The sequence below is a fragment of the Paramisgurnus dabryanus genome, chromosome 5 (assembly GCF_030506205.2).
Source record: "Paramisgurnus dabryanus chromosome 5, PD_genome_1.1, whole genome shotgun sequence".
Classification (NCBI taxonomy): domain Eukaryota; kingdom Metazoa; phylum Chordata; class Actinopteri; order Cypriniformes; family Cobitidae; genus Paramisgurnus; species Paramisgurnus dabryanus.
In genome coordinates, this window is record NC_133341.1 from 31,827,953 (window position 1) to 31,852,968 (window position 25,016).

At 38.0% G+C, this 25,016-nt stretch overlaps 1 protein-coding gene across 9 annotated transcripts; it reads right to left on the reverse strand.

Moving 5' to 3' along the window:
- Positions 1-714: 714 nt before the first annotated feature.
- On the reverse strand, positions 715-23,872 carry golga2 (golgin A2). 9 transcript variants are annotated; one of them, XM_065251049.1, is made up of 28 exons: positions 23,769-23,872; positions 22,006-22,125; positions 21,315-21,395; positions 20,782-20,916; positions 20,407-20,456; positions 19,314-19,377; positions 18,384-18,443; positions 16,860-16,940; positions 15,615-15,653; positions 15,235-15,297; positions 11,270-11,363; positions 11,068-11,174; positions 10,924-10,982; positions 10,707-10,848; positions 10,529-10,618; positions 10,309-10,416; positions 10,138-10,225; positions 7,601-7,737; positions 7,240-7,458; positions 7,047-7,160; positions 6,739-6,963; positions 5,184-5,283; positions 4,994-5,082; positions 4,558-4,726; positions 4,221-4,388; positions 3,261-3,367; positions 3,004-3,169; positions 715-2,917 (listed from the first exon to the last, which is right to left on the reverse strand). In XM_065251049.1, the coding sequence occupies exons 1-28, from the start codon at positions 23,814-23,816 to the stop codon at positions 2,631-2,633; spliced, it is 3,210 nt and encodes a 1,069-aa protein (XP_065107121.1). In that variant the 5' UTR covers positions 23,817-23,872; the 3' UTR covers positions 715-2,630. The 9 variants fall into 9 exon arrangements, with proteins under 9 accessions (XP_065107121.1, XP_065107120.1, XP_065107125.1 ...); XM_065251048.1 differs by having other exon boundaries at positions 21,997-22,125; XM_065251053.1 differs by lacking the exon at positions 21,315-21,395.
- Positions 23,873-25,016: the final 1,144 nt, after the last annotated feature.

The window sequence follows — 25,016 nt, forward strand, 5'->3', positions numbered from 1 at the left end:
TTTTAAAATATTTTTTAAGAATAAATATATCTTTTAAGCATTTATAGTCACATTGGCTGGAAGAACCAAACATAACAGGTTTGAAAGAATTCTAATTAAATATATTTTAATTTTCAATATAATTTTATAGTGTATACATCCTTATACATTTTATACAAACTTTTATATTTTGGCCAGGAAATATATATATTTTTATGTGTTGTAAAATTTGAAATGTATTTGTTTCCCCTTAAATATATTTTAAAAATATATTTAGTTTTAAATTTTAACATATTTTCCACATTCAAAAATATATTTAATTAAGCTTTACTTTAACTAAATGTATTTAGCATATAAATTTATAACATATTTTTGGCCAAAGAAATTAATTTTTTTGCTATATGGGATATCTTGTATATCATGTAACGTAACCATCATAAAGTCTATATGTACAGTAAATCCAGTCTTAATTTGATACTGGGGGTCCCTCCTCCTCTCGATCCATTAAGGGGTTCTTGACCTAAAAAAGGTTGAGGTCATCTGCTTTATATAATAAATAACTACATATATATACACACAAGAATAATAGTAATATATAATAGTAAATAAATAATTTAGTTTTGGTAGTCTAAAACTTCTGAAAATCCGTAATTGCATGCCACTGTCACACCAGTTCATTTGAAGCTCTTAGACTCCTGAAACAAACAACCGGATAAACATCTTCCAGACATGTAACACTTTTGCATAATCAGGTTTTTATTTAAGAGGAAAATCATCAACATCAGAAATATTTCTCTGTGAAACTATCATCATTCCTTCATTGTGTGTTAACAATGTCAATGAAAAGAGATTAGTGTGATTACTCCAAATAAATAGAATTGGCATTTCAATAAGCTTTAGTATGAAATCACACCTATCCGTCTTTCCTCTATTCACACTAGATTTAATCTTTATCTTCAGCAGGTAAATCTAAGCGTTACCGTCCCCAAAATGAATATACAGTATGATACACAGTTACACTATTTACACATCTGTTACAAGCTCTCGTAGACAACTTCAAATCGAAATAAACAACTTAAAGCCCACGCCCAAAATAAAATCTATTCAAAAAGAAAATACATGAAGAAATCGGCTATAAATGTTGTATAAGATGGACATTGACTGCTCGAAGATCAGATTAAAGTGCCTGAGTGCACCTAAAACAGCCACACAACACACACACAGTATTGAGATGTAAACTCATTTATGTTGTTCTAGTTTAACATGCGTTCCAGTTATCCTATACGGTCACAAGCATAAGTCAATTTCTCAGGTTAAAAAACTAATAAACCACAGCAATACAGATATATAATGCATTATAAAGGGTCTTCACATCCCTTCATTTGAATGCAAGAATGCTTTTGTAAATAATCACAGCAGTCATAACTCATAATACTCGTTCATAGATGCTATATATACACATAAACACAAAACTGTTTACAATTACTTATAAAACAATATAATAGATGGATCATTTTAAATGGAAATATTTCACATAATGTGATGATAATAAAAATAATAATCAATACCTATTCATAGTTAGCCTTGTTTACTTTATCCAACATCCAACTTCATGCCTTCTGTGCTATCGTGTTCTTTAAATATGTCATTATAATAGGTATGCATCATAAAACATTTTATTTTATATTATACAACACGAAATCAGGTGTTAATTTGAATGCATAACATTCGTCAAGTGTAACTATGAATAGGTAAGGTCGCAATTATTCACAAAAGCATAAACTGTCTGTCGGGTCATGGTGAACACATTTATAATGCATTATATACTTCATGTTTACTCTATTGTGGTGAATGTCTGCATGTGTAATGATTACATCATTCATTCATCGACATCTCTTCAATATTCTTCATTGATAAACAAAACTCTCAGCCGACACACAGCAGGCATCATACAGTGAAAAACGTCTGTACTACACCCCATCTCTGAACGGCCGGATTTGACGGGTCACATGTTCTGGAGTAACATAAGGTGCTTGTGTGTTCGTGGGGGACAAAACATACATTAAATCTTGTAGTAAATAAAGACGAGAGAATATAACAAAGAAAAGAGCTTTACAACACAAGTGCATGAGAATGTTCAGGTTTTAACTTCCAAATGCATTTTAATTGGTTGTGTGAATCAAAATGGGAATGGTTTCATCCTCGCAAACCCAGTTCATACTATACTGCTGCCAAAACCGCATCACTTCCTGTTGGCACGTCACATCTCAAACCAAACTCGATATCGATATAATACGGTTGTCCTCCACAATTCATTTCCCTACTTGCTACACAATCGCTCCTCCGAACCAGCTCTCTCGAACCAAAACCCACTTCTTGTTAGTGTGCATTTATGAATCAACTCCTGCTGACTGGACCACAGATCTCCGCATCATCAAGAAGAAAACATCTCTGATCTGCTAATAAACTCGAGCTTTAATAATATGATAATCGATTGGAGAAACAATAGAATCCTTTAGGATATATAAACTTCCATGAGAAACCAGACAAAAGGAGGAAAAAAGGAAAAACGTGTATGTTGATCATCATCAAACACCATCCCTACATGCCGAACATCACCCGAGTCTGACAGAAAGCAGTGACAGATGTTTTCAGACCACCAAGATCTTTACTTCATCCTGTTCGTCGGGCCGATAGAAGAATGGGATGCAGGGGTTTTCGCCCAGGAAGGAAGTAGGTCTGGCCTGAGGATTCTGGATTTCATGTAAGAGCTGCATGATTTGACGGGCTGTACCGTCTTCTTTGGGCCTCAGAGAGGGTCCGGGTGCAAGCTCCTGTCCAGATCCGGGCCTCTCGGGAATCTGGGATTGAATGTCGGGATCCATGCTGGACTGGGAGGCTGAAGACCCATCGACCGCAGTGCTCATGTCCAGAATAGCTAAGTAGAAAGAGATTCGAGGAATAGTATGAGACCACACATACAGCAATACACAAAAAACAATGCTTTGGTTAACAAGGTGCTACCTGGACCATCCACTGCGTCGAGTTGGTGTCTCTCTGAGGGCTGGACCGGCTCTTCTCCAGACAACAGGAGGTCAGGGTTACCGACAGCGCTCATGTACCTGCTGTACCACTCGTTTCTTTCCCCGACCAAACGCATGACCAAATCTTGCAGCTCTGCTAACTTTGCCTAAACACACATTAGGTGTCATCATCATCAGTGGCCATACAGATATATATTTAAATATCACATCAGCAATGAGTCAACATCATTGCGGTACCTTCATCTCTTCCTTGTCTTTGGCCAGGATGTTGATGTATTGCTCCTTTTCAAAGTGTTTCTGTTTCATGATGGCTCTCTGGTTCTGATACAGGGCAATATATTCACCTACAAGTTAGAAAAGACAGTATTATAAGAAACAATGTTTTTTTATTTGTGATAATTTTATACAGGAAATAATGAGATGCAAAAGACCTGAGCAACTCAACATTCACATCAAAAATATAGTAAGGGGTGTATCATCACAAATGTCTTACGTTTAGTTTGTTTTATGGCTTCAGATCATACCTAGCAAGTCTAAAGACAAGTCTTTAACAAAGCATTCACATCATTTGTCTAGTAAATGTACATATCCCGCAACAGTAAGCTTGCTCAGAACAAAGCATTCACATAACTCGTCTGGGTAATATACTTATGCCGCAATAGTTAGCCTGTCTGGAACTGTATAACACTTGTATTACATGCGAACGGCCCCTATGCTAATAAAATTTTGTTTCTCTTTCCCTGATCATAATGATATATATATATATATTTTAAATGTTTTAATTCCCATTAAATTGTTTAAAATCGTACTTATTATATAATATATTCTCTGTAGAATCAGCGATGCCCGTCTCTCTTTTCCCTAGTAGGTTTTTTAACCCCTGAGGAGTCAGCTGACATTGGCTTAACTTAGCACCCTCTTCCATACGCTCGCTAGTACAGTTTAATCTTAACCATGGATTTTCAGTGTTTTCTGCTGTATCTATTAATGTAAAGCTGCTTTAAAACAATACAAAACAATTGTGAAAAGCGCTATATAAATAAAAATTGAATTAAAAATCATTATTAAGGGTGCAAAAAGTAGATCTGACCTGCGAATGAATCGATAACAAGATCATTTATATACAGAGATCACCTCATATCCGCTTGACACGTGATCAAAACAGTGTATAAAGGTTAAGCGTGAGGAGCGTCTAACCGATAGTGTCCGTTTCTCCTGAAAGCTGAATGCAGCGGTGCTCCAATTCCTCCAATCTCTCCTTCAGATCCACCTTCTCCTGCATGAGAGTCGTGAAACGCCCCTGAAGTTTCTCCATGGCGACCTGCATAGCCTCGTGCACCTCCACAGGAACACCACCAGAGCTCTCTGTTAACATGCAGACAGAAAACTATTTAATCGTTTTTTTTACATTGTGAATTATTATTATTTTACCACTTTAAACCACAGCATTACAGGGTGATGTTATATATCCAGTCCACATGCAAAAAATGTTTTAGCGTAATGCTAATATAGAGTAATGTGCATGAGGTTGTACCCAAAGCTGCACCCGTCTCTGTATATGTGCTGTGATGATGATGCTCGTGGCTCATTGCTGCTATTTGTTGCCGGGTGGCGTGATGAAGTCTCCTCTCCTCTTCAAACCTGCGTCTCATCTCATCTTTCTCTTCCTCCAGACGTGACAAAGCAGAATGCACAAACTCCTCCTAAACAAACCATCAGAAGAAAACATTTCATTTAAAGGTGCAATGTGTAACATTTAGGAGGATGTGCAGAAATGCAATAAAATCTACATAACTATATTATCTGTGGTGTGTAAAGACCTTACATAATGAACTGTATTACATTAGAATGAGCCGTTTTATCTACTTACATCACGGTTACGCTTACATGTTGGTTGCAATTCACAGTCTCACCACTAAAACTCTCTGATTGCACCTTTAAAATAAAACCCATTTAATGCAACAACTCACCATCTCTTCTTTGCTCTCAAAGTCTTCTGGGATGACAATCTGAGACTTCAGGAAGCTGTCTGGAGATGAATGACTTTCCAAACCATCGCCTTAAAAATCCAAGAGAGCAATCATTAGTCATTCAACCACAGAACTGTGTGGGTTTTTTCTTCTGATCACATCAGATTTTATGGTTTCATATCAGACTTACCCTGGTCTCTAGATGACTGGCTCATTGTGGAGCCATTCAAGAGCTCCTGAACTTCGCTCTTCAACTCTTCATTGTCTCTGACCAGCTGATTTAACTTCTCCTACAGGAAGCAGAAGTGCATTTGATCATGCAAAATTTAAAATATTTAATTTAAGATGACATTTTTGAACCACTGGTTGCATGTGCTTTTTACACCCCCTTCCTACTGGACATATAAACATGAACCACAGTCGGACAGGGCGGACACGCGTCAGCTTTATTCAGCGCGAACTGTATGCTTATAATTAAATTCAGGCACCGTTTCTTCATAATGTGAGCTGCATGTTTATCAGGCGATTCTTCACAGTGCAGCTAGCTTGTTTAAAAAGCAAGGCAGCGTTGCCAGGTCCTCTGCCTTACGGGGAGTTCTGAATTGGGCCACTTTTAAACTGTTTCTGCAAGTTGATGTTTTTCTGCAGGTGGAAGGATTTGGTTTGGTTTAGTCGTTGGTATTCGGGCTGTGAATAGTCATTGGGGTGCTTTATGAATTATTTTGAATGGCCATTGGGCTGGTTTTGTTACACGGATCTGGCAACTCTGAAGGACAATGGCGGAAACAAAAGCGCAAACGAACGCTGGGTAATAAAGGTTTAATTTTGTCCTTTAATATAAATTAGTTTCTATTTGTTTAATAGTTGTTGGGTTTCATAAAAAAGGTGTTGAAGCATAAACTAAACATCTGTTTTAAAGTAAGGAGGAAATCTAGGTTTTTATTACTGTAATGCCCCGTTCACACCAGCCACGACAGAGGCATCAAGCGCGAGTGATTTCAATGTTAAGTAAATGTAAAGACGCGTTGATGCACGTCTGGAGGTCTCGCGGCACGAATGAGGCATTTAGCGCGGCGCGGCATACGCGATTCTACCTCATTCGCACGAATTGAGTGTTGCCATGGCAAGCGCGCAAGTTGAAAAATTTAAACTTTGGCGGAAAAACGTTAACCAATCAGGAGCTTGCTCTAGTAGTGACGTGATTACAGGAAGCGAGCGAATGACGCGATTAAACTCAAAATGTTCAAGCGAATTTGACGCCTCAAACGCGGCTGGTGTGAACCCACGGTAACAAAGCAGGGATATCACTTTCATATCATAATGGCTTATTTATCTTGTTAATAATAAATAATGTTCATTCTCATCAAGGTCTAAAGTTAAAGATTAAAATAAGTATCTGTGGCAAACTTTCCTCACCAGCACATCCCTGAAAACTCGATTTGTTTTGTTTAGTTATCTTTTGACATTAAAAGATGTTTAACTCCTTAAAAGCTGCACAAACGTTTTTTTATCAAATCAAAAAGATTCAATTAGTAAAACTGCTGTAGTGTGTCGCTTTTAAACTTTTGAAGTGCCTTATAGCTATAATAAGTGAAACATCATATTGAATAAATATTTATGATGTTTTTATCCAATTAGTAAAGTATTTGCGGTGCTAGGTGCACTTATGATCAATGAACGAATTATGGGCAGTCTGTTTATTTTTTATACTGTCTGATTTCTATTCGTCAGTAAGTGGTGTTTACCTGTGCCTGCTCCAGCTGCATGTGACTTTGTTCCAGTTGCACTTTGCTCTGCACCTCATCATGCTGAAGTCGGTCCATCAGCTGCGTCTGATGCAGGAACTGCTTGTGCAGATTTTCCCGTTCGCCCACGAGCTGCTGGTAGCCGGCCGTGTACTGCTGCAGATAGGTCAGGTACTGATCTCTTTGTTCCTGTATGGACTCCATCTCATTTGACTTCTCCAGCAGCTGATTGGATAAAGCACAGAATATAGCTTTGCTTTTGCTTCATTCTGGGTGTGAATTGCCTGTATGACCAGACGACCACCAACCTGTTCTTTGGCATTGTGAAGATCTTCCTGTAGTTGCCCCATCTTACGAGCGATCTCCTTCTTAACGTGCTGCTCTGACTGCAGGGCGCTGGTCAACTCCATGTTTTCATTGGTCTGGAGGAAGAAGACATTCATGAATCAGCCAATCAGATGATACGAGATGATAGTGATGTCACTTTTCACTGGAGCTCACCAGCTTGACAAAGCCGTTCTGAAGCTCGGCCAGCTGGTCTTTCAGGTCTCTGTTCTGGGCCAGGGCTCGACTGATGGTGGCCTTATCGCTCTGGACGTCCTCTAGGATGCGTAGCCGATCCTGTGAGTTTTCAGCGGATCGTTCTGCCTGTCTCTCCAACTCATCCAGACGGACTTCCTGTTCCTGCACCAGTCGACTTAGCTGCTCATTGTCCCTCACCTGCAGGACACATTGTGGCAGTTAAACACGCTGTACATTTTTACATATATTATAAGTTCAGAATGTGCAAACAGAGAAATACAAAAAAAATATTTCTTGCACAACACAAACCATGTGCCAAATGTGTTACTGTAAAGATCACCTGTGCTTGATACTGTAGACTGAGCGAGTCTCTTTCCTGCTGAAGGTTGTTGATGGATTCCTGAAGGGCCAGCTCAGTTTCTGAGGGTCCTGAGGTCTGTGACACAGCGTGAAGCTCCTGCTCTTTGTTCATCAGAGCTGCAGAAAGACAACACACAAATCTCTGGTATTTACTGGTCTAAAAAAAGAAATTTACAGAGAACGGGCATGGGCCGTGAAGGTGTATAAGATCATGTGAAGTATCACAGGGTGTATGTGGGGTGTAAGGGTGTATAAGGCTACGTATACATGGAAACGATCTGAAAAGAAACCGCAAAAGTGGCGTTGCGTTATCACTTTTTATTCTGTGTTTATACGAGCATTTTGAGGGGGAAATCTGCGTGCATATGGTGACGCAAAAGTGTGTGATATTTGATGTAGTATGCACTCCAGGCGGCTAGGTGGCAATGTGAAGCACTGACACACAACAACACCAAGTCCATGTGCCTGCGTACAACCTTCTTCCTGGTTCTCCCAGGTCTCGTCCAAAGCCGTCTGGTTTGCCTCCGACGAGGTAATTAATGCGCCTTCTCTGATCAGTAATACTTGCTGTGAATAATTCGTACAACTGCTGGAAAGACTTGTATATTTATCAGAGCTGCTATGGCAACTTGAAGGTCCGACGTATGGAAATAATCTGACATGTTTGTTGTTTTTTTCCTGAACTGGCGCATGCCTGTGACGTAAACGCGTACGCGACGAGTGCCACCGTGAGCAGACTTTTGCGTTTTTACTCTTTAGACGAGAACGCGACGGTAGATCGTTTTTCAGAATTCCACTCTGAAGGGTGGTTTCACTTTTTTGCGTTTTTAAGCCCCCAAAATGCCGTCGCCGTGTAAACGAAAGGCACATCCGATAAAATATTTTTACGTTTTCACCCTCGAGCGTACTCGTGTAAACAGGCCCTAAAAGGTCATGTGAAGTATCACAGGGTGTATGTGGGGCATATGGGTGTATTTAAAGAGTAACTAAACCCCAAACCAACTTTTTTTAGTTAATGATCTGTAAGAATGATGCTTTATTAGTGCTGTTCATTGATTTTAGTAAGTTTTTTGACATTTGGATATAAAGTGTTTCAATACTACAATATATGGTGTAAAAACGTCTGAGTGCTGCCCTCTTGAGGTTGAACGGTGGCTACTGCAGTTGAATTTTCCTATTGGATGTTGGGTCCAAGAAATGACTCGTGACGTAAGCAGGTTCAAGCTCACCACGCCCTTGTTACGATCTCACCACACACTTGATACGAGCTTAGTTCGTCCCCTCTATCTCCGTTGGGATCTGCCCACTTTTCTTGCATTTTTCAAATATTGCAGTGGGTGGAGTCAGCCTCTGACCAGGGGTTTAGTTACGCTTTAAGATCATGAAGTATAACAGGGTGTAAGGGTGTATAAAAGGTCATGTAAAGTATCACAGGGTGTATGTGGGGTTTAAAGGTGTATAAAAGGTTGTGTGAAGTATCACAGGGTGTATGTGGGGCATATGGATGTATAAAAGGTTATGTAAAGTATCACAGGGTGTAAGTGTGGCATAAGGGTGTATAAAATGTCATGTAAAGTATGCACAGGGTATGAATGGGGCATAAGGGTGAATATAAGGTCATGTGAGGTATCACTGGGTGCATGTGGGGTATAAGGGTGTAAATAAGGTCATGTAAAGTAGCACAGGGTGTATGTGGGGTGTAAGGGTGTAAATAAGGTGGTGTGAAGTATCACAGGGTGCATGCGGGGCATATGGATGTATAAAAGGTTATGTGAAGTATCACAGGGTGTATGTGGGGCATGTGGGTGTATATAAGATCCTGTGAAGTATCACAGGGTGTATGTGGGGTGTAAATAAGATCATGTGAAGTATCACAGGGTGTATGTGAGGTGTAAAGGTGTATAAAAGGTTATGTAAAGTATCACAGGGTGTATGTGTGGCATAAGGGTGTATAAAAGGTCATGGGAAGTATCACAGGGTGTAAGTGGGGTATAAGGGTGTATAAAAGGTTATGTAAAGTATCACAGGGTGTAAGTGTGGCAAAAGGGTGTATAAACGTTCATGTGTAGCTTCACAGGGTGTAAGTGGGGCATAGGAGTGTATATAACATAATGTGAAGTATCACAGGGTATATGTGGGGTGTAAATAAGGTCATGTAAAGTAGCACAGGGTGTATGTGGGGTGTTAAGGGTGTAAATAAGGTCGTGTGAAGTATCACAGGGTGTATGTGGGGCATATGGATGTATAAAAGGTTATGTAAAGTATCACATGGTGTAAGTGTGGCATAAGGGTGTATAAACGTTCATGTGTAGCTTCACAGGGTGTAAGTGGGGCATAGGAGTGTATATAAGATAATGTGAAGTATCACAGGGTATATGTGGGGTGTAAGGGTGTAAATAAGGTCGTGTGAAGTATCAAAGGGTGTATGTGGGGCATATGGATGTATATAAGATCATGTGAAGAATCACAGGGTGTATGTGGGGTGCCAAGTGTGTATATTAAGGGCACATGTAGTACCTGCAGCATTTTCCAGTTCTAAGATCTTCTCTTGCAGTTCATTAATGTGAGCAGCAGTGCTGTCCCTTTCCTCAGACATCAGCCGTACCTACAACACACAACACACTGGGCATTATAAACACTCTCCAGGAGGGTGTATACAGTATATATCACATTTAAATATGACTGTACCTGGGCAAGGAGCTGTTCGGTTTTATCCTTCCATACTCGACCCTCTTCCTGTATCTGAAGCGCGTACTGATCTCTCTCCACCTGCAGCTGAGCTACTGACTCCATCAGCTGATCACACACACATACAACATACTTTAATCATTTACTTGATGTGGAAACCATGATGTCCAAACATTAAAATAACAGATGTTAATATTAAAGGGGCTCTGTAAACACACACCTGAGCCGTGTGCTGCTCTAATTGATGTTTTTCCTCCAGGAGAAGCTGAACTTGCTGGTGTTCTGATGTAGGTCCAGAATGATTGGAAAACTTCACATACAGAAAAAACAGAAAGGTTCACATCACAGGAAACGAAAACTGTTGTTACAGTACATGTGCATCGCAAGAGTATCCTCACCTGCTGCAGCATGTCGTCCGCCATCTCCAAACGTTTCCGGAGATCCTGAAGTTCAAGTTTCATGGTGTTGTTCTCATTTACTGTTAACTTGACCCGCTCGGACAGTTCAGATATCTGCTGCCTGGACTCCTCACTCGATTTACTGAGGAACCCAAAGAAAAATCAGCTGCTAACCCAACAAACACACACACACACAACGTAAACAAACTCAACTTACTTCAGTCTGAGGGCTTCCACTCGAAGACTGTCTCTCTCCTTCTCAAGATCTTTATTGTACTGCAGAAACAAAACACGCATGTTGGTTTTTTTAACACAAGCTGCGTCACTCTGTCAAATAAAGCACAACTGTGGGACATGGTACCTTCTCAAACTGTTTCTGTTGGGTGGATACTGTAGATAATGTCCTCTCCAACTCTGAGATTCGCTGTTTACTGCCCTGCAGTCGTGAGTTTAGATCCTCTGCCTCGGCTGCACAAACACACACATTTGCATGATACCATAAGCTTAAATGATTGCGAATATCTGCAATTTTACACAGCAGATCTCTCCTCACAAACACACACCTGTCTTCTGTCGTGCTGCCTGCTGTGTGTAAGACAAGGCCGTCTGGAGCTCCGATTTCTCAGACACCAGAATGCCTATAGTCTGGATATGAACCTAAAAAAATAACACACACAAGACTTGTTTATACTGTCCAAGGAAATACTACAAAACTAATTGATCATAATTATGCCTTTTTACTAGGAAAGCACCGATATATCGGCCTAAAATCGGATCCCCCCATTATCAGACATCAGCTGGTTGTTTAGAAACAGCAAAGCAAAGCTATCAGTATCAATAGATGTCATTCGAAGTAATCGAATATCGGTATCAGCAAAGAAATTTGTCTGTGCATGCAAAATTTTCACAAATATATAACTGTGCTGTATGAACAACTGAATGTATTCAAACTGAACACAAAGGATTTGAATTGATTTTACATATGCATTTGGCAGACGCTGTTATTCAAAGTAACATAGCAGTGCGGTAGTCCAGACAGAATCACTTGAACGAGTGTCGAGACCAAGTCCAGATAAAGCTGGATGTCTTGGCTCGCACTCGAGTACAATATTGACTTACATTGCCTTCATGTTATACATTTTTATCACTGTGTGTTGGGACTGAGATTCAAACCCAAAACCTTTGGACTGCTAATGTAATGATCTACCAACTGAGCTACAGGAACAGTTAAATACCGTATTTTTCAGACTATAAGCCGCTTTTTTCATAACTTAGCGTCTTAGTCAGGTGCGCCTTGACAGTCAGTATGAATTAATTTTGACATTTATGAGTCAAGAGACATTATTACCGTCTACAGCCGTGAGAGTCCGCTATATGCTGCTCCTGTATTTATGTAATTCAATTGATTCAGTGATGTGGAATGACGAGTATGTGAACTTCACGCTAGTTGGCTTGTTCGGTTAATTTAGACTATTCAACCTTCCAGGTAAGTTCTGTATGCTATGGTTTATCGTTTAAAGGTGCAGTGTGTAATTTTAGATTATTATATTATATACAAAATTATATACAAAACTATATTATCAGGTGTGTGTAAAGACCTTACATAATGAACCGTTATGTTTTTATTACCTTAGAATGAGACATTTTTATCTATGTACACCAAGGGTCCCCTTACGTGGAAGTCGCCATTTTGTGCCGCCATGTTTCTACAGAAGCCCTTAAATGGACAAACCTTTTTACTAATTTGTTTCCGATGATGACATGTTTTTCCGGCTGTGACTACCGTAGCTTCTTTATGCATTTCAGAAGTGAGTGGTGAGCAGTGGACTGAGCCATTGGTTGCAATTCACAACCTCACCACCAGATACCGCTTAAATTTACACACTGCACCTTTAAATAACTGATAATATTACTTTAATGTACAGACATCTATTCAGCCTGCTATGGTTTAGTTGAATAACTCGCATTTCCAGATTAAATGTCTGTCCTTCGGCTTGGACTATGTGAAATAATTTTCTAAATAAATGCGACATATAGTCCACTGTGACTTATATATGTTATTTCGTCTTAATACAGGGTTTATACAGAAATCCTTAAGTTAAATTTACTACTTTTTACTACCTTTTTTACTACCTTCAGAATATTTTTTAAAACCATCACGACACTGAATTGCAAGTGTTAATCAGCGACCTTTCTATTATTTACACAGATTTTGACATATATAACATACAAAAAAAGAATTAAAGTGAAAAAAATTCTTCTGACTGAAATATTTTTCAGGCCAAGTCATATTCCTTTACCTAACACTTTATGTAGGCGAGACCAATAGCATTTTAAGGGGAGATTTTTTTTTGCCATAAATTCCACATTGAAGTCTCATGTGGCATATAGGTAGCTGTAGTTTGCAGGGCATTTCAGATTAAGGCGAAACAGCTAAATAACTCACTATATAAAAAGAAAACATGAATATCACCACCTTTAATGATTGTTTTATTAATTATTTATTAATTGTAAATGTATTTATTTTAGCATTTACTAATAATTTTTTAATCAAAGTTGAAACTGTTAACATTAGTGAATGCACCATGAACCACCGTCAATTACTGTAATGACATAAACAAGAATTATTTAATGCTTATATACTCTATATTTTTCATTGTTTGTTTATGTTATATAATGCATTTACTAATGTGAACAAATACAACTTTTTAATATCATATTATTCAGTAAACATAAACAAATAATCCAGGGTCTGTTCTGTTCACACAAAAGCTTACAGTAACGTTTTGTATGAATATAAACCCTGAACGAGTAACTCGAGTCAAACTCGTGTAGAATTCGCACAGGATGTCTGTAACCATAGTGACAGGTGTAAATTGAATGACTGTACATTTCTCAACAAAATATTATGTTACAATAGAGGCAGCGCTGATGTGCTAGTTTATGCGCAATGTTTCTGCTGTTTACTTTCTCCTAAGACCTAAATGGTCGTGTTTATATGAGGATATTTGCAAAGACGTGATTTTTGAGGCATATGTGTTATTTAAGGCCAATAAAGCGGCAAAAATACGTACAACACATGCTCAATGAGAATCGAATGCGCGGCTTGCATGCTCTTCTGATACAGAAACTGCGGACGCACTGTTGTTTGTGTTTGAATGGCTTAAAATCACCTGTTTTTAAACTGCTGTGCTTTAATATATGTACAAATGTTACGTTTTTGTGACCACACGCAAATGCAACTGCAAGAACCGACAGGTGGATGACATCAAAGTCCCGCGAGAGCATTTCGGAAGCAGTCTCCTCTTATGATTCCTCGTCAATCGCTCTCACAGGATTTGGATGTCATCTGCCTCTTGGTTCTTGTGGATCCACATGAAGTTTACCCACGAGTTAAACAAACCCGTTGTACCAGCCACTGGCTATATCAGCATAGCATGTAAAAGCGTGCCGCGGATGATCAGTAACGTGAGAAATCATTTACCCCCAAAATACAGGACCCCTTACGTTAGTCATACTGTGCAAAGACACGCAATTACCTGTTTGGTTTTCTTATCCCACGAACTGAAAGGCTTGCCAATCTTCATTATTTCGCTAAGCCAAGTCAATCGTCTTTTACACCTTTATCGATCTTCAAAACATCGGAGCCTTCCTGCATTATAAGTTTGACCATGCTAGCTGAAATAAAGTTTTACCTCAGCTTAACGTGATACAGTCAGAAAACCCGGAGTGGATCCGGTCCGTAGTGATTACAGAACGCTTACTGCGGAGAGAGGAACGTGATTTGGCTCCACTTCAGGCTTTGATCACATCCCAGAGATGAAAGATCTTTGATTATTTGCCCAGATATGCAGGTTATTTGAACTAATTTCCAGGCATCATAACATTACAAAAGGCAATCGAAAATTTACTACCTCGTCAGATGACGCTTACTACTTTTTACTACTTTTTACTGGCCTTAATTTGGCATAATTTAATTTACTACCTTTTACTACTTTTTACAACCCCGCGGAAACCCTGTAATAACGCATTTTTGAATAATGCGGCTAATACTCTGCTTATAGTCCAGAAAACACGGTACACAAATTTCAGCCAATTCAAAATAGATGAAAATGAGAATAATCATATTAACAACAAAAACAAGATTGATTGACAGCCCTAGCTTATGAATATTAGTTTAAAATTCCTTTGAATGAAACTTTAAACCTCGCACAGACATTGCAACCTCTCATCAGCTCATTTTTTTTCCAAAATGAAATCTATAAAACTGTTTGTAATAAACTAGTTTAATCAGTTCTGTTTCAATTTCATTAATAGATCAGCCGAGGTGCATAACATTCGTATCATATCTTGTTTCAATTTACCAATTCCTTGAAGCCCAAATACTGAATTGCTTACGACATTTTCACATTTAAGATTTACAACCCAGTAAATGCCTTACTGCGATTGACAAATGCATTACATCATTATAAGGAAATAGTAATAATAACTCTTCAGAAATCATCACAGTACAGCATCACCAGCTCACCTGTAGCTGTTCACGCATGGCGCCCTGCTCCTTAGAAAACTTCTGTCCAAATTCTTTCCGCTCCTGTGAAAAAAACATTACACAATAAGAGTCCTTTATTTAAACAAAAATTGATTAAAATCAAAACTTATACCACAGGGTTGTTAAATGCTTTATTCTGATTGGTTGAGAAATGTTTAACAGGTATGCATTATTTTTCAATAAACCTGTCAAATGCTTTAAAATAATCACCAGAGCAATGTCTTATTGTCTCCAGTCCTTTGAATTATGTGAAAATAATGCTCACCGGCGCTATGCATTACCACCTTGTGTGTGCATTATTTTCCAATAATCAAATGGCCCGGCGTCAATTATTCCTTACATATTTGTGCACTGCGTACCTTCTGCAGCTGGTCAGAAAGCTCCTGAGACTGTTTCGTCTAAAAATCACAAAACAATAAAGAAAGTTGTTAATATAAACAACATCTTATTAAAATAATGCTCTGCTAGACAACTGACACCCAAAGTGTAAGCAAATAAAAAAGTTAGTGAGTTAAATACAAATGAAATTAGACCTGTTAGGAAAACAATACACAATTTTAATAAAAAATTAACCGTTTCTGCATATCTGTGTTTTGGGGTAATTTAATTATCGTCCAAATCCACATCTCTGAGTTTATAAAAGGAGATCAATGTAAAAGTCCTTCTGCACTTCCTTTTAGACCACTAAAAAGCACCGTATGGTCACATGTTTCACGTTTATTCTGCACCAGAGATGTGTCTTTCTTTGCAAGCATTTTAAACACTGACAACTGAAATGATGAGAAGTAAGGGCACAATCTTTCATTGCTCTTCTACAGCGAGTGGGAGCTCATGTAAATAAAGAGAAGAAAATCACGAAAATGTTTAAAATGTCGATTATTAGTGCTAAAGAAATTTCTTTTTTCTTTACTTTTAACAAACACTGTAACAAGAAATTATAAATGTGTGCATACATTACACACAAAGTGCACAACAAAAAAAAATTGAAATAAAACAGGCACAAAATGCTTTCACTAGACATTGCGTATAAAAACAATCATCAAGCTCATCTTTCAACATCTTTAGGAATGAGAAGTACAAATAATATCCACATCCTCTGAAGTAAAGCACAAACCGTAAGAATCAAGTCAATGATTTTCCGAATCCATATTGTTTTGTTAAATTGCAGGTTTGTTAAAATCTATATTTTTCCCAAGCTCTACTTTGCTCACAATATATCTTGTTTTCAATGAGTTGGTTAGATTGTGTGATACGACAAGATGTTATTGTAAGTCACATGCACATGAAAGGTGAGTCAACACAAATAGATGAGTAAAGCAAAAACATTTTGCATTAAGATATGTGCTTGTGTCTGTTTAAATGGCATGCACATGCATGCGTGCGTAATAAAACCTTCGGTGATAACGTATGCGAACAGTTAGAGGTCAATCACACAAAACACGTTCTCATATTTCAAATGAGCATAATTTTTTAATATATTTTTTTCTAGTTGTGTTTGACTTCAAGAACGTGTCCTGTGTGAACGACTCCTTTAACAAGACAACATGTTAAGGACACACAGCCCTGAATCTCACATATACACACAGTCTAACAGACACTCTTACCAGTGTCTCGAGTTTGGTTGTGAGCTGGGCGTTTGTAAGCGCGCTGGAGTCCAGAGCAGCCGCCAGCTCTTGGTTGCGATTCTAACGTGCCGGCATGCACAGAGAGAGAAAGAGAGAGAAAGAACTGAATGAAGGGCGAGCTGAAGTGTATCACAGCGGTGTCTTACAAAGAATCTGTACTATATAAAATAAGACTTCCTTCAACAAGGAATATTTATACTTTCACAGCACACAATTTCATTCACGGCAAACAATTATCCATATTAAAGGTGCAGTGTGTAGATTTTAGCGGCATCTGGTGGTGAGATTGTGAGCTGCAACAGACCCTCCCCTTTCAAAGCATATAGAGAAGGTACGGTAGGACAAACATGTCGTCATCTGAGACAATGTAGTGGCGAAACTTTAGGGCTACGGTACAAACATGGTGGTGCAAAATGGCGACTTCCATGTAAGGGGACCCGTCGGGTATGTAGATAAAAACAGCTCATTCTAATGTAATATAAACATAACGGTTTATTATGCAAGGTCTTTATACACCACTTAAAGCATATTCTATATTATATTGCATTTCTGTCAATAAATCCTCCTAAAATTTACACACTGCACCTTTAAAGTCAAGAAAGGCTAGTATTTTGTTGGGGTTTTTCTCATGTCTAGTGTACTCCCAAAAGTCAACAATATAAACCTTTAGCAAATACACACAGATTATATATACAAAGTCTTTCTCCTATGAGATAACCGATGAAAAACAGTAAAGCAGGATGTTTGTTCAGTGTGTCACATTGCACAGTTCCTACAGGACACAAGGATGTGAGAGAGTGTGGGTTGGATAACTACAAAATCAATTTAACTAAAGATATGGGGAAAAAAGCAACTTTATAAACACTGTACATTTGGTCTTTGGTCAGACAACATAAAGGCATACAATGATATTACTGTAAGTGTATTGACGCTCTTATGCAAGACAGACAGCAGCTCCTCTTTTACTGCCACCCATTTTTATCTTAAGGACCTTAGGGGGCGTGTACACCAAAGCGTTTAAACACGACTGAAACGGCAGGCGGACGCCGAAGGTAGGCTATGATATTCAGATTTTTTTATCAGTCGTTAAATAATGCGCCGTTTGGTTGTTGAGATATTTGCTCCGCCCCTCATCACTGTGATTGGACAGCCGAGTGAGAAGTGACATTGACGAGCTGAGCGTTTCACCCAAAGTTGATTATTTTTTAACTCTTAACTTTTCTTTTCAAAAACCAGGGCTCAGCGTGGACAAAACCTGCCTTTTTTTAAAAGGGGGGCACTTCCATTGGAAACAACTGAAAACAAACAGCGGCGTAAATGCTGTGGTGTGCACGCTCCATTACACATGGGCTTGAAATGAGAGTTTCCCAAATCAGAGAGATTATTGAAGCTCATAGTGGTAATTGTAACCCCTACTGACAACATTACATCACGATAAATAATTTGACATTTTTGTTTTAAAATGTATTTGGAGACTCAATGAATCAAAGTAAATAAACAGACCTCCAGTTCTTTCTCATTGATGGTCGGTGGTCCGCTGTCCCCATTGATGTATGTTGTTGACTGGATTGCATCAAAGACAAAACAAAACAATTTAAGCAAGGAAAAATACAAACACTTTGTTAACAGGTCATTAAAACATTTATTTATTCATGTTGATATAAACTTATAATCCTTATAATTCTGTTTAATTCCAATTTAATTCTTTCCCCGCCAGCATTTTTTAAAGATTTTCACAAAAGTTTAATGCTTTCCAGAAATGTTTCTTCTTTAAATATATAAGCATACAATACATCAAATGAACAAACAGACCTTTACTTTTAAACAAAAAAAATTCATCCTATCTTCATTTGTTCTCCTTTTTATCACCTCTCAAATATCGGTAGGTTTCTTTAAAACTACAAAATTTTGAAAAAAAAAAAGCTGAGATAAATGCATTTTTTGTAAAGAACTTTTGTTAAGAGATCAGATTCAGAACGATGATCAAAACAAAACAGCTTTTCATGTTTTTGGATCAGTGGATGCTTTAGTTTTTTATAAGTTAGGTAAGAGCACCGCCTAGTGGATAATAGCTGAAATATGGATTGCCGTAAAAACTCGTCATTGGCAGGGAAGTGTTTTCTCTTAATTGACGAGATAACTTGTCAGTGTCGGGGAAAGAGTTAATTGTGGTTTACGCAAGCACTTAACAAGAATTAAACTGCTTTATTTCTATTAGCCTAGTAATGTCTTAAACTAAAAATACCCCAAGAAACCCCAAAATATCTAAATTAATGTGGCACATTTGAGAGGAACCACTTGAGTTTGGTCCATGAAAACGACAAAATGAAAAAGACTCAATAAATATTTAATTGTGAAATTTCACATTATTGACATTTCATGAGCTGTCAATGTAACCGGATGTTGGAGGAATCGGAAAGACAGATGACTGACCTCAGAAAGAAGTCCATTAAGCTGCTGGGAAAGCTGTCTTAAACTTTCTGTGGACGACAGAGGCCTACAAAAAAAAATACACACACAGAGGCCAACATAGCATGAATTAGACAACATATACATAGGCATTGGAAGCATGCAATACTTTTCCTAGACTAATGGTTGTTGTTAAGTTAAGTAGGTCTAAAGGGGTGATGCCAGAAGTTAAAACTCATCTTCTTTGTACTTGGCACAGTTGTATAAATTAGAGTACTCCCTGACCTCAGTTGTGACTAGAAGGTAAACAGCTAAAGCAAAAATCTCATTAAATTCCGCCCGATGAGCCCTGTTTTTATCCTAATCCTACCCCCAAACCGAACCCTAAACCTGGCATTTAAGCCATAGCTGTATCCCTTCTAGCCAGAACCCTTGCAGGGCTCAACATAAAGGACTGCCCGGTGGCCCGGGGCAAGCGTGAGAGACGTTCGGGCCAGTAAAAAGTATTGTCACTTGCCCGATCGGGCCAGTGCTTCACCCACAGTCATTAAAATATATTTTCATCAATTTATATTATTAAACATCTTGGAAGCTGACATTTGGGTAAAACATGAAGAAAGAAACTGCAATATTTTGCACAGTTTGCTCTCAGTTTACAGGTAAAGCAGAAAGGTTGGGAGCCTTTTTTGTTCGAACATGTCTGTTCTATATGTATACAATTATATTTGACTTTTGAATTACTATTTTTAAATATGTAACAGTGAAATTTTTTTATCGACCGGACCAGTATAAAAAATTATTTGTGTTGAGGCCTGCCTTGACCTCTTTGCACAATTTCTCGTATATGTCCAAGGAGCACAATTTCTCATATATGGCCTCTATTCAATCCATTCAATTGGCCTGCAGTCAATCTTCGCTCACCGACAACTTTTACGTGTGCATGTGCTGACATTTTGTTTGCATTAAAGAAATTGAATTTTATAGCACAGTTAATACTTACAATATTTAAATATCTAAAATAAGTAAGAAAATATAGCTGAAAAAGTGGGCAGTCACTGTGTGCCTGTTTAAACAAACACATTCTTATTGGCTGTGAAATAAAGAGGAAAACATTTACCTCTTTTCCTCCAGCGGACGTTCATCACCGTTTGCATCTGCTGAGTAACTCTAAAGAAAAACACAAATGAAAAACTTGATAGGCAAAACTGGACATGGTTGCATGACACAAAAAATGATGCAATGCTCTACATTCAATGAGACACATGGATAACAAGTTTTTAGAAAGACACAGCACTGACATGAAAATGTACATACAACATGGACAACTGCCTACCTAGACAACTTGATCAGACCTAGGTACTTGATACAGTTGTGTCTTATTTGCAAACAGCAAATAATGGAAACTAATGAAACGAGAGGTTCAAAAATGCTGTATAGGTAGGCAGTCGACAGTTTTTGCAACACAACCAAGGTGATGGACATACAGACAGACCTGCAGGGCTGCACTATCAGCGGCACACTCAGTGTTAATAGCATAAGCGAGGTTAGAGACAGATGAGTCTTGGACAGGTTCTGCACCGGGCTCCTCCAGCTCCTGTGAGACCCGCTTCTCCACATCCATATGATCCTGAGAGACAATACACATTTTTGATCGGGATGTGGAGGCTAAAGGTCACTACTTATATTTAGCCTGTGTGGCCTTTCAGACACTGAACAAAAAGTTGTTTTAGGGGTGGAACAAGTTACACTTTGATGTAAGCTTATACAGGGAAACATCATATGCACATTGTTCTGAAGATACAATATAACCAGCATTGTGAATAAAGTAAATAGGTCAGTTTGCGTTTCATGTTGTCAACAAGCTTTGTTGAGATCATGCAAACATGCAGTGAGACCTGCAAAACAAACCCGAAATGCCTCAGTGACAGTTCAGAATAACCACGAATGCTCCAGTGATCATTTACAATCGTGCAAGGACACAGAAGAGAAAAATTCAGAGGAAACAGAACACACAGAGCTGCTCACCTGACTGTTAACCAATGGAGGCTGTGACACTCCATTAGTCTGACTAAGATCAGACACCATAACTTTGAGAATATTCTCAATCTACACGGGGAAGGAGAGGCAAACCATGAAAGAAAGGGACAAAGTGAGAGCGATGAACAAAAATGGCAAGAAAACAGGAAAAGCAAGGTGAAGGATTAGTAGCACCTGACTTAGCGGAGATTAACTACCTATTTGTGCAAAAGATGTGATAAATAAACCTGTTTGAGAACATACTCTCTAATAATAATAAACATTATTTCATAACATCAGTAATAGTTATTCATTTCATAACATCAAAATAACTGGCAGCTCAGATTTCATTATTAGAATTCACGACAGAAAACTGGGCATACAGTCGTTTCCAAGCAATACTTGGCATTTATTAATATGGACGTGAGCGGTGGCTACGATCAAATCTCACATCAGGACTAACCTCGTGTGCGCAAGTTTTAAATTAGCACAAAAATGTAAGTTCAATGTCCAGTACTGGACAAACAACACTTTCTGTAGGTTATGTGTGTCCATTTTGCAGTAAGCCGCAATAACAGATCTATCAAAAGCCAACTTGGAGAAAGTCAATATGCATTTAGTTTGAAGGTAAAAAATAAGAGCGTTTTTAAAGAGTTCAGGTGATTATAAGGAGCATCGATCGATTACCCACCTGACTCACATTTTCTGGCGAGTGTCTATCAGCGGTCGAATCTGGCTGATCGCCTCCTTTTACTTTCCTCTTCTTCTTTGGTCCAGCACTTCCAGTGGATGGAGAACTTTTCTGCTGAAACTCCTTCAGCTACAGAAAGACAAAAAGCAGAGCTGAATGGTTTATCCTGGTTCAATGCCAATGTTTGATTGTGTTTGAGCTGGCAATAATTAAAGCTAACTGCTTTAACATCCATCAAACATCAATAAAGGCCTCAGCGCAGAAAGAAAACAACTGGCAGTATCAAAAACAAGCCCAAAATGTTTGGGAAAATTAAGCCACCCTTAAAAATTTCATTGCATTAGATAACAATAGCAAAGCAAATGTCATTCATATCAAGCAGAAGACAAGACAACGGCCGAAAAGATATGATTCAAGGCACTAGATCCGGTAATGTCTTGTGCCCTAATGCTGTGAAATGGAGATCACAATAGCAGATCAGATCATCAATAAACACGCAGAGCATGCAGTCCTGGCCCTGGGTTTGGACCCTGAACAACTGTTCGCGCCAGCTGTGAGGAGAGACAGCAGTCATGAGACACACGGCTGTGTCATGACTGAAATTCCAGCATTAATCTAAGTGTTGACATTCCTGGCCTCATACATACACACAATCACAATGTAAGACAATGGCGGTGTTTTGAATTTTAGCAAGCTGTCTATATAGTAAACTACATAACGAGGGAGCATTTTGGACAATAAGTGAGCTGCCTACCTAAACAATACTTTTGTGCATTGTTGCTCATAAATGCATTTGCACATTTAAGATATTCAGTAAGGTGCACATCTAGACTGCATTTATTGTCAGTTAGGTAACTAACAAACAGCTTAGATGACTTTTTTAGGTTACGTTATATAAAGAGCATATTCAGCTTTATGGGACTTAAGGTAAGCATCAAAAGAGCAATTACTAAATAGAAAAAAGTTAAACATAGACAGAGTATTCTACTCCAGACAGTTTGAACTTCCCTATGATTTCCAAAAATGCTGCTTGACTAGACAACTGTGATGATTTGGAACACAGCCAGTTGACCTCATACCGATCAAGAACTGTGATAATTACCTACAATTAAATTAAATGTACATCTGTATCAAATAACTCTGTATCAAGTAGCTTTAGATCACTATGAGGGAACAAAGAGGCCAAATAAATAACTACATGTGAAGTATAAGTCAATCAACCAGCTGTTTAGTTGGTGCTGTCACTCTTTGGCATTTAACTAGCAGTTAGCAAGCGAGCTAACACTAACTAAGCTAACAGGATAAAGTCACGAACTCCACTAAAGCATCAAATAACTGACCAGTATGTTTTGTTACATTACATACGTTGATTTATATTTATTTTAAGTTGATTAAAACTGACGCCAAGGCTAATAACATTAGCATGCTAAGCTAACTGTCACCCGTCCACTCACAGACACTAATAAACATCAGATCACATTTCCGACAGGTAATAATTATTAAAAACACAACTTTCCGATAACAGTACAGGGGCAGATTCTGTTTTTATTGAGTTTATATTGCCTGAGACGCGCAGGCTCAATTTAATCCACGAGTTTTCCTGAACGCCGCGCCCGGCTAGGAAGTGCTGGCAACCGGATACAGGCTCACATAGGGGACGGTAGACGTGGAATGTCACGATGACATATAAAGCGCAAACGCTCCAACGACATTTATTCACAATAAATAGTTGTTGAAGAAACAATTACTAAAAGAAAGATGTGTAAATGTACCTTTTTCTTGGCTGCAGCGAGTTTGATTTGCCTGCTCTGGTCAGCCATCCTCTCGCGCAGCTGAGCGAACGGCACCACCACGTCATCAGTTGATCTGAACTCGCGTGTGCGCTCGTGCGATATTTTCAAAATATCTTGTAGTAAAAAAAGTAAAACATCCTCCTTGTGAGTGATATTTTGCCTATTCCTCACGAAATAGATAAATAAATAAATCACTCAGTAAAGACATGCATTGATTAAAAGACAGTTTCACTTTTTTATATATAATTTAATATATTTTGTATACTTTTATCATTTAGTACAAATTTCATATTAAAGTTCACTGCACTGTCATCCAGAATTATTATTAATTATTGCTGTTTACTCTTAAAATGATACAATTTTTATGAGCAAGCCTGGAAATTGTGCTTTGTGCACAATTTTTCTCCTCACAGAAAAAAATATTGAAATAACGAATTAATAAATTAATAAAATATACTCCTAAAATTCCTTTTTTGTCGAGGTTTAATTTTCCTATAATTTTCTGCAATAATCAAAGCTCTTCTGGGCTTATTAACTTAATGAGCAGCTATATGGCTTATTATAATGTCAATAATGAAGATTGTAATTTCTTTATAAGTAATAAAATATATTTGATAAAAATGTACTAATTAAGGGACGGTATTATCCCCTTCTGACATCAGAAGAGACAAACATCAATTACCTATTTTTTACATGCTTGCAGAGAATGGTTTACCAAAACTAATTTACTGTGTTGTTCTTTACACATTTTCTAGGTTGATAGAAGCACTGGGGACCCAATTATAGCACTTAAGCATGGAAAAGTCCGATTTTCATTATTTTTCCCCTTTCTTTTAATTCTCTTTTTAATTCTCTTTTTAAGTTGTGAAAAAACTGTAAAAGGTTGTAAAATATTACCAGTCTGTATTTGGCGTCTTGTGAATGTCTTCTGTTTTATTTAATTTTCATTTCTTCAACTTTTTGGAGATCTGTCTTTGAGCTGTTTCCCTGTAACGATGTTTATTTATTTTCTAATAAAAAAATGGTCTTACCATAGTTTTTACCATACACTATAGTACTAAACGAAGAACTAAAGGAATAGAAAGTTCAATTAGCAATTAGCAATTAAAGATTTATTTCAGAGTGCACAGGAATAATTAGTATACCTTATATTATTTAAGTATTTGAGAGATACACGTTTGATATACAGAATGTGAGGGATTTATTCAATTAATTCAATTTTTTTGT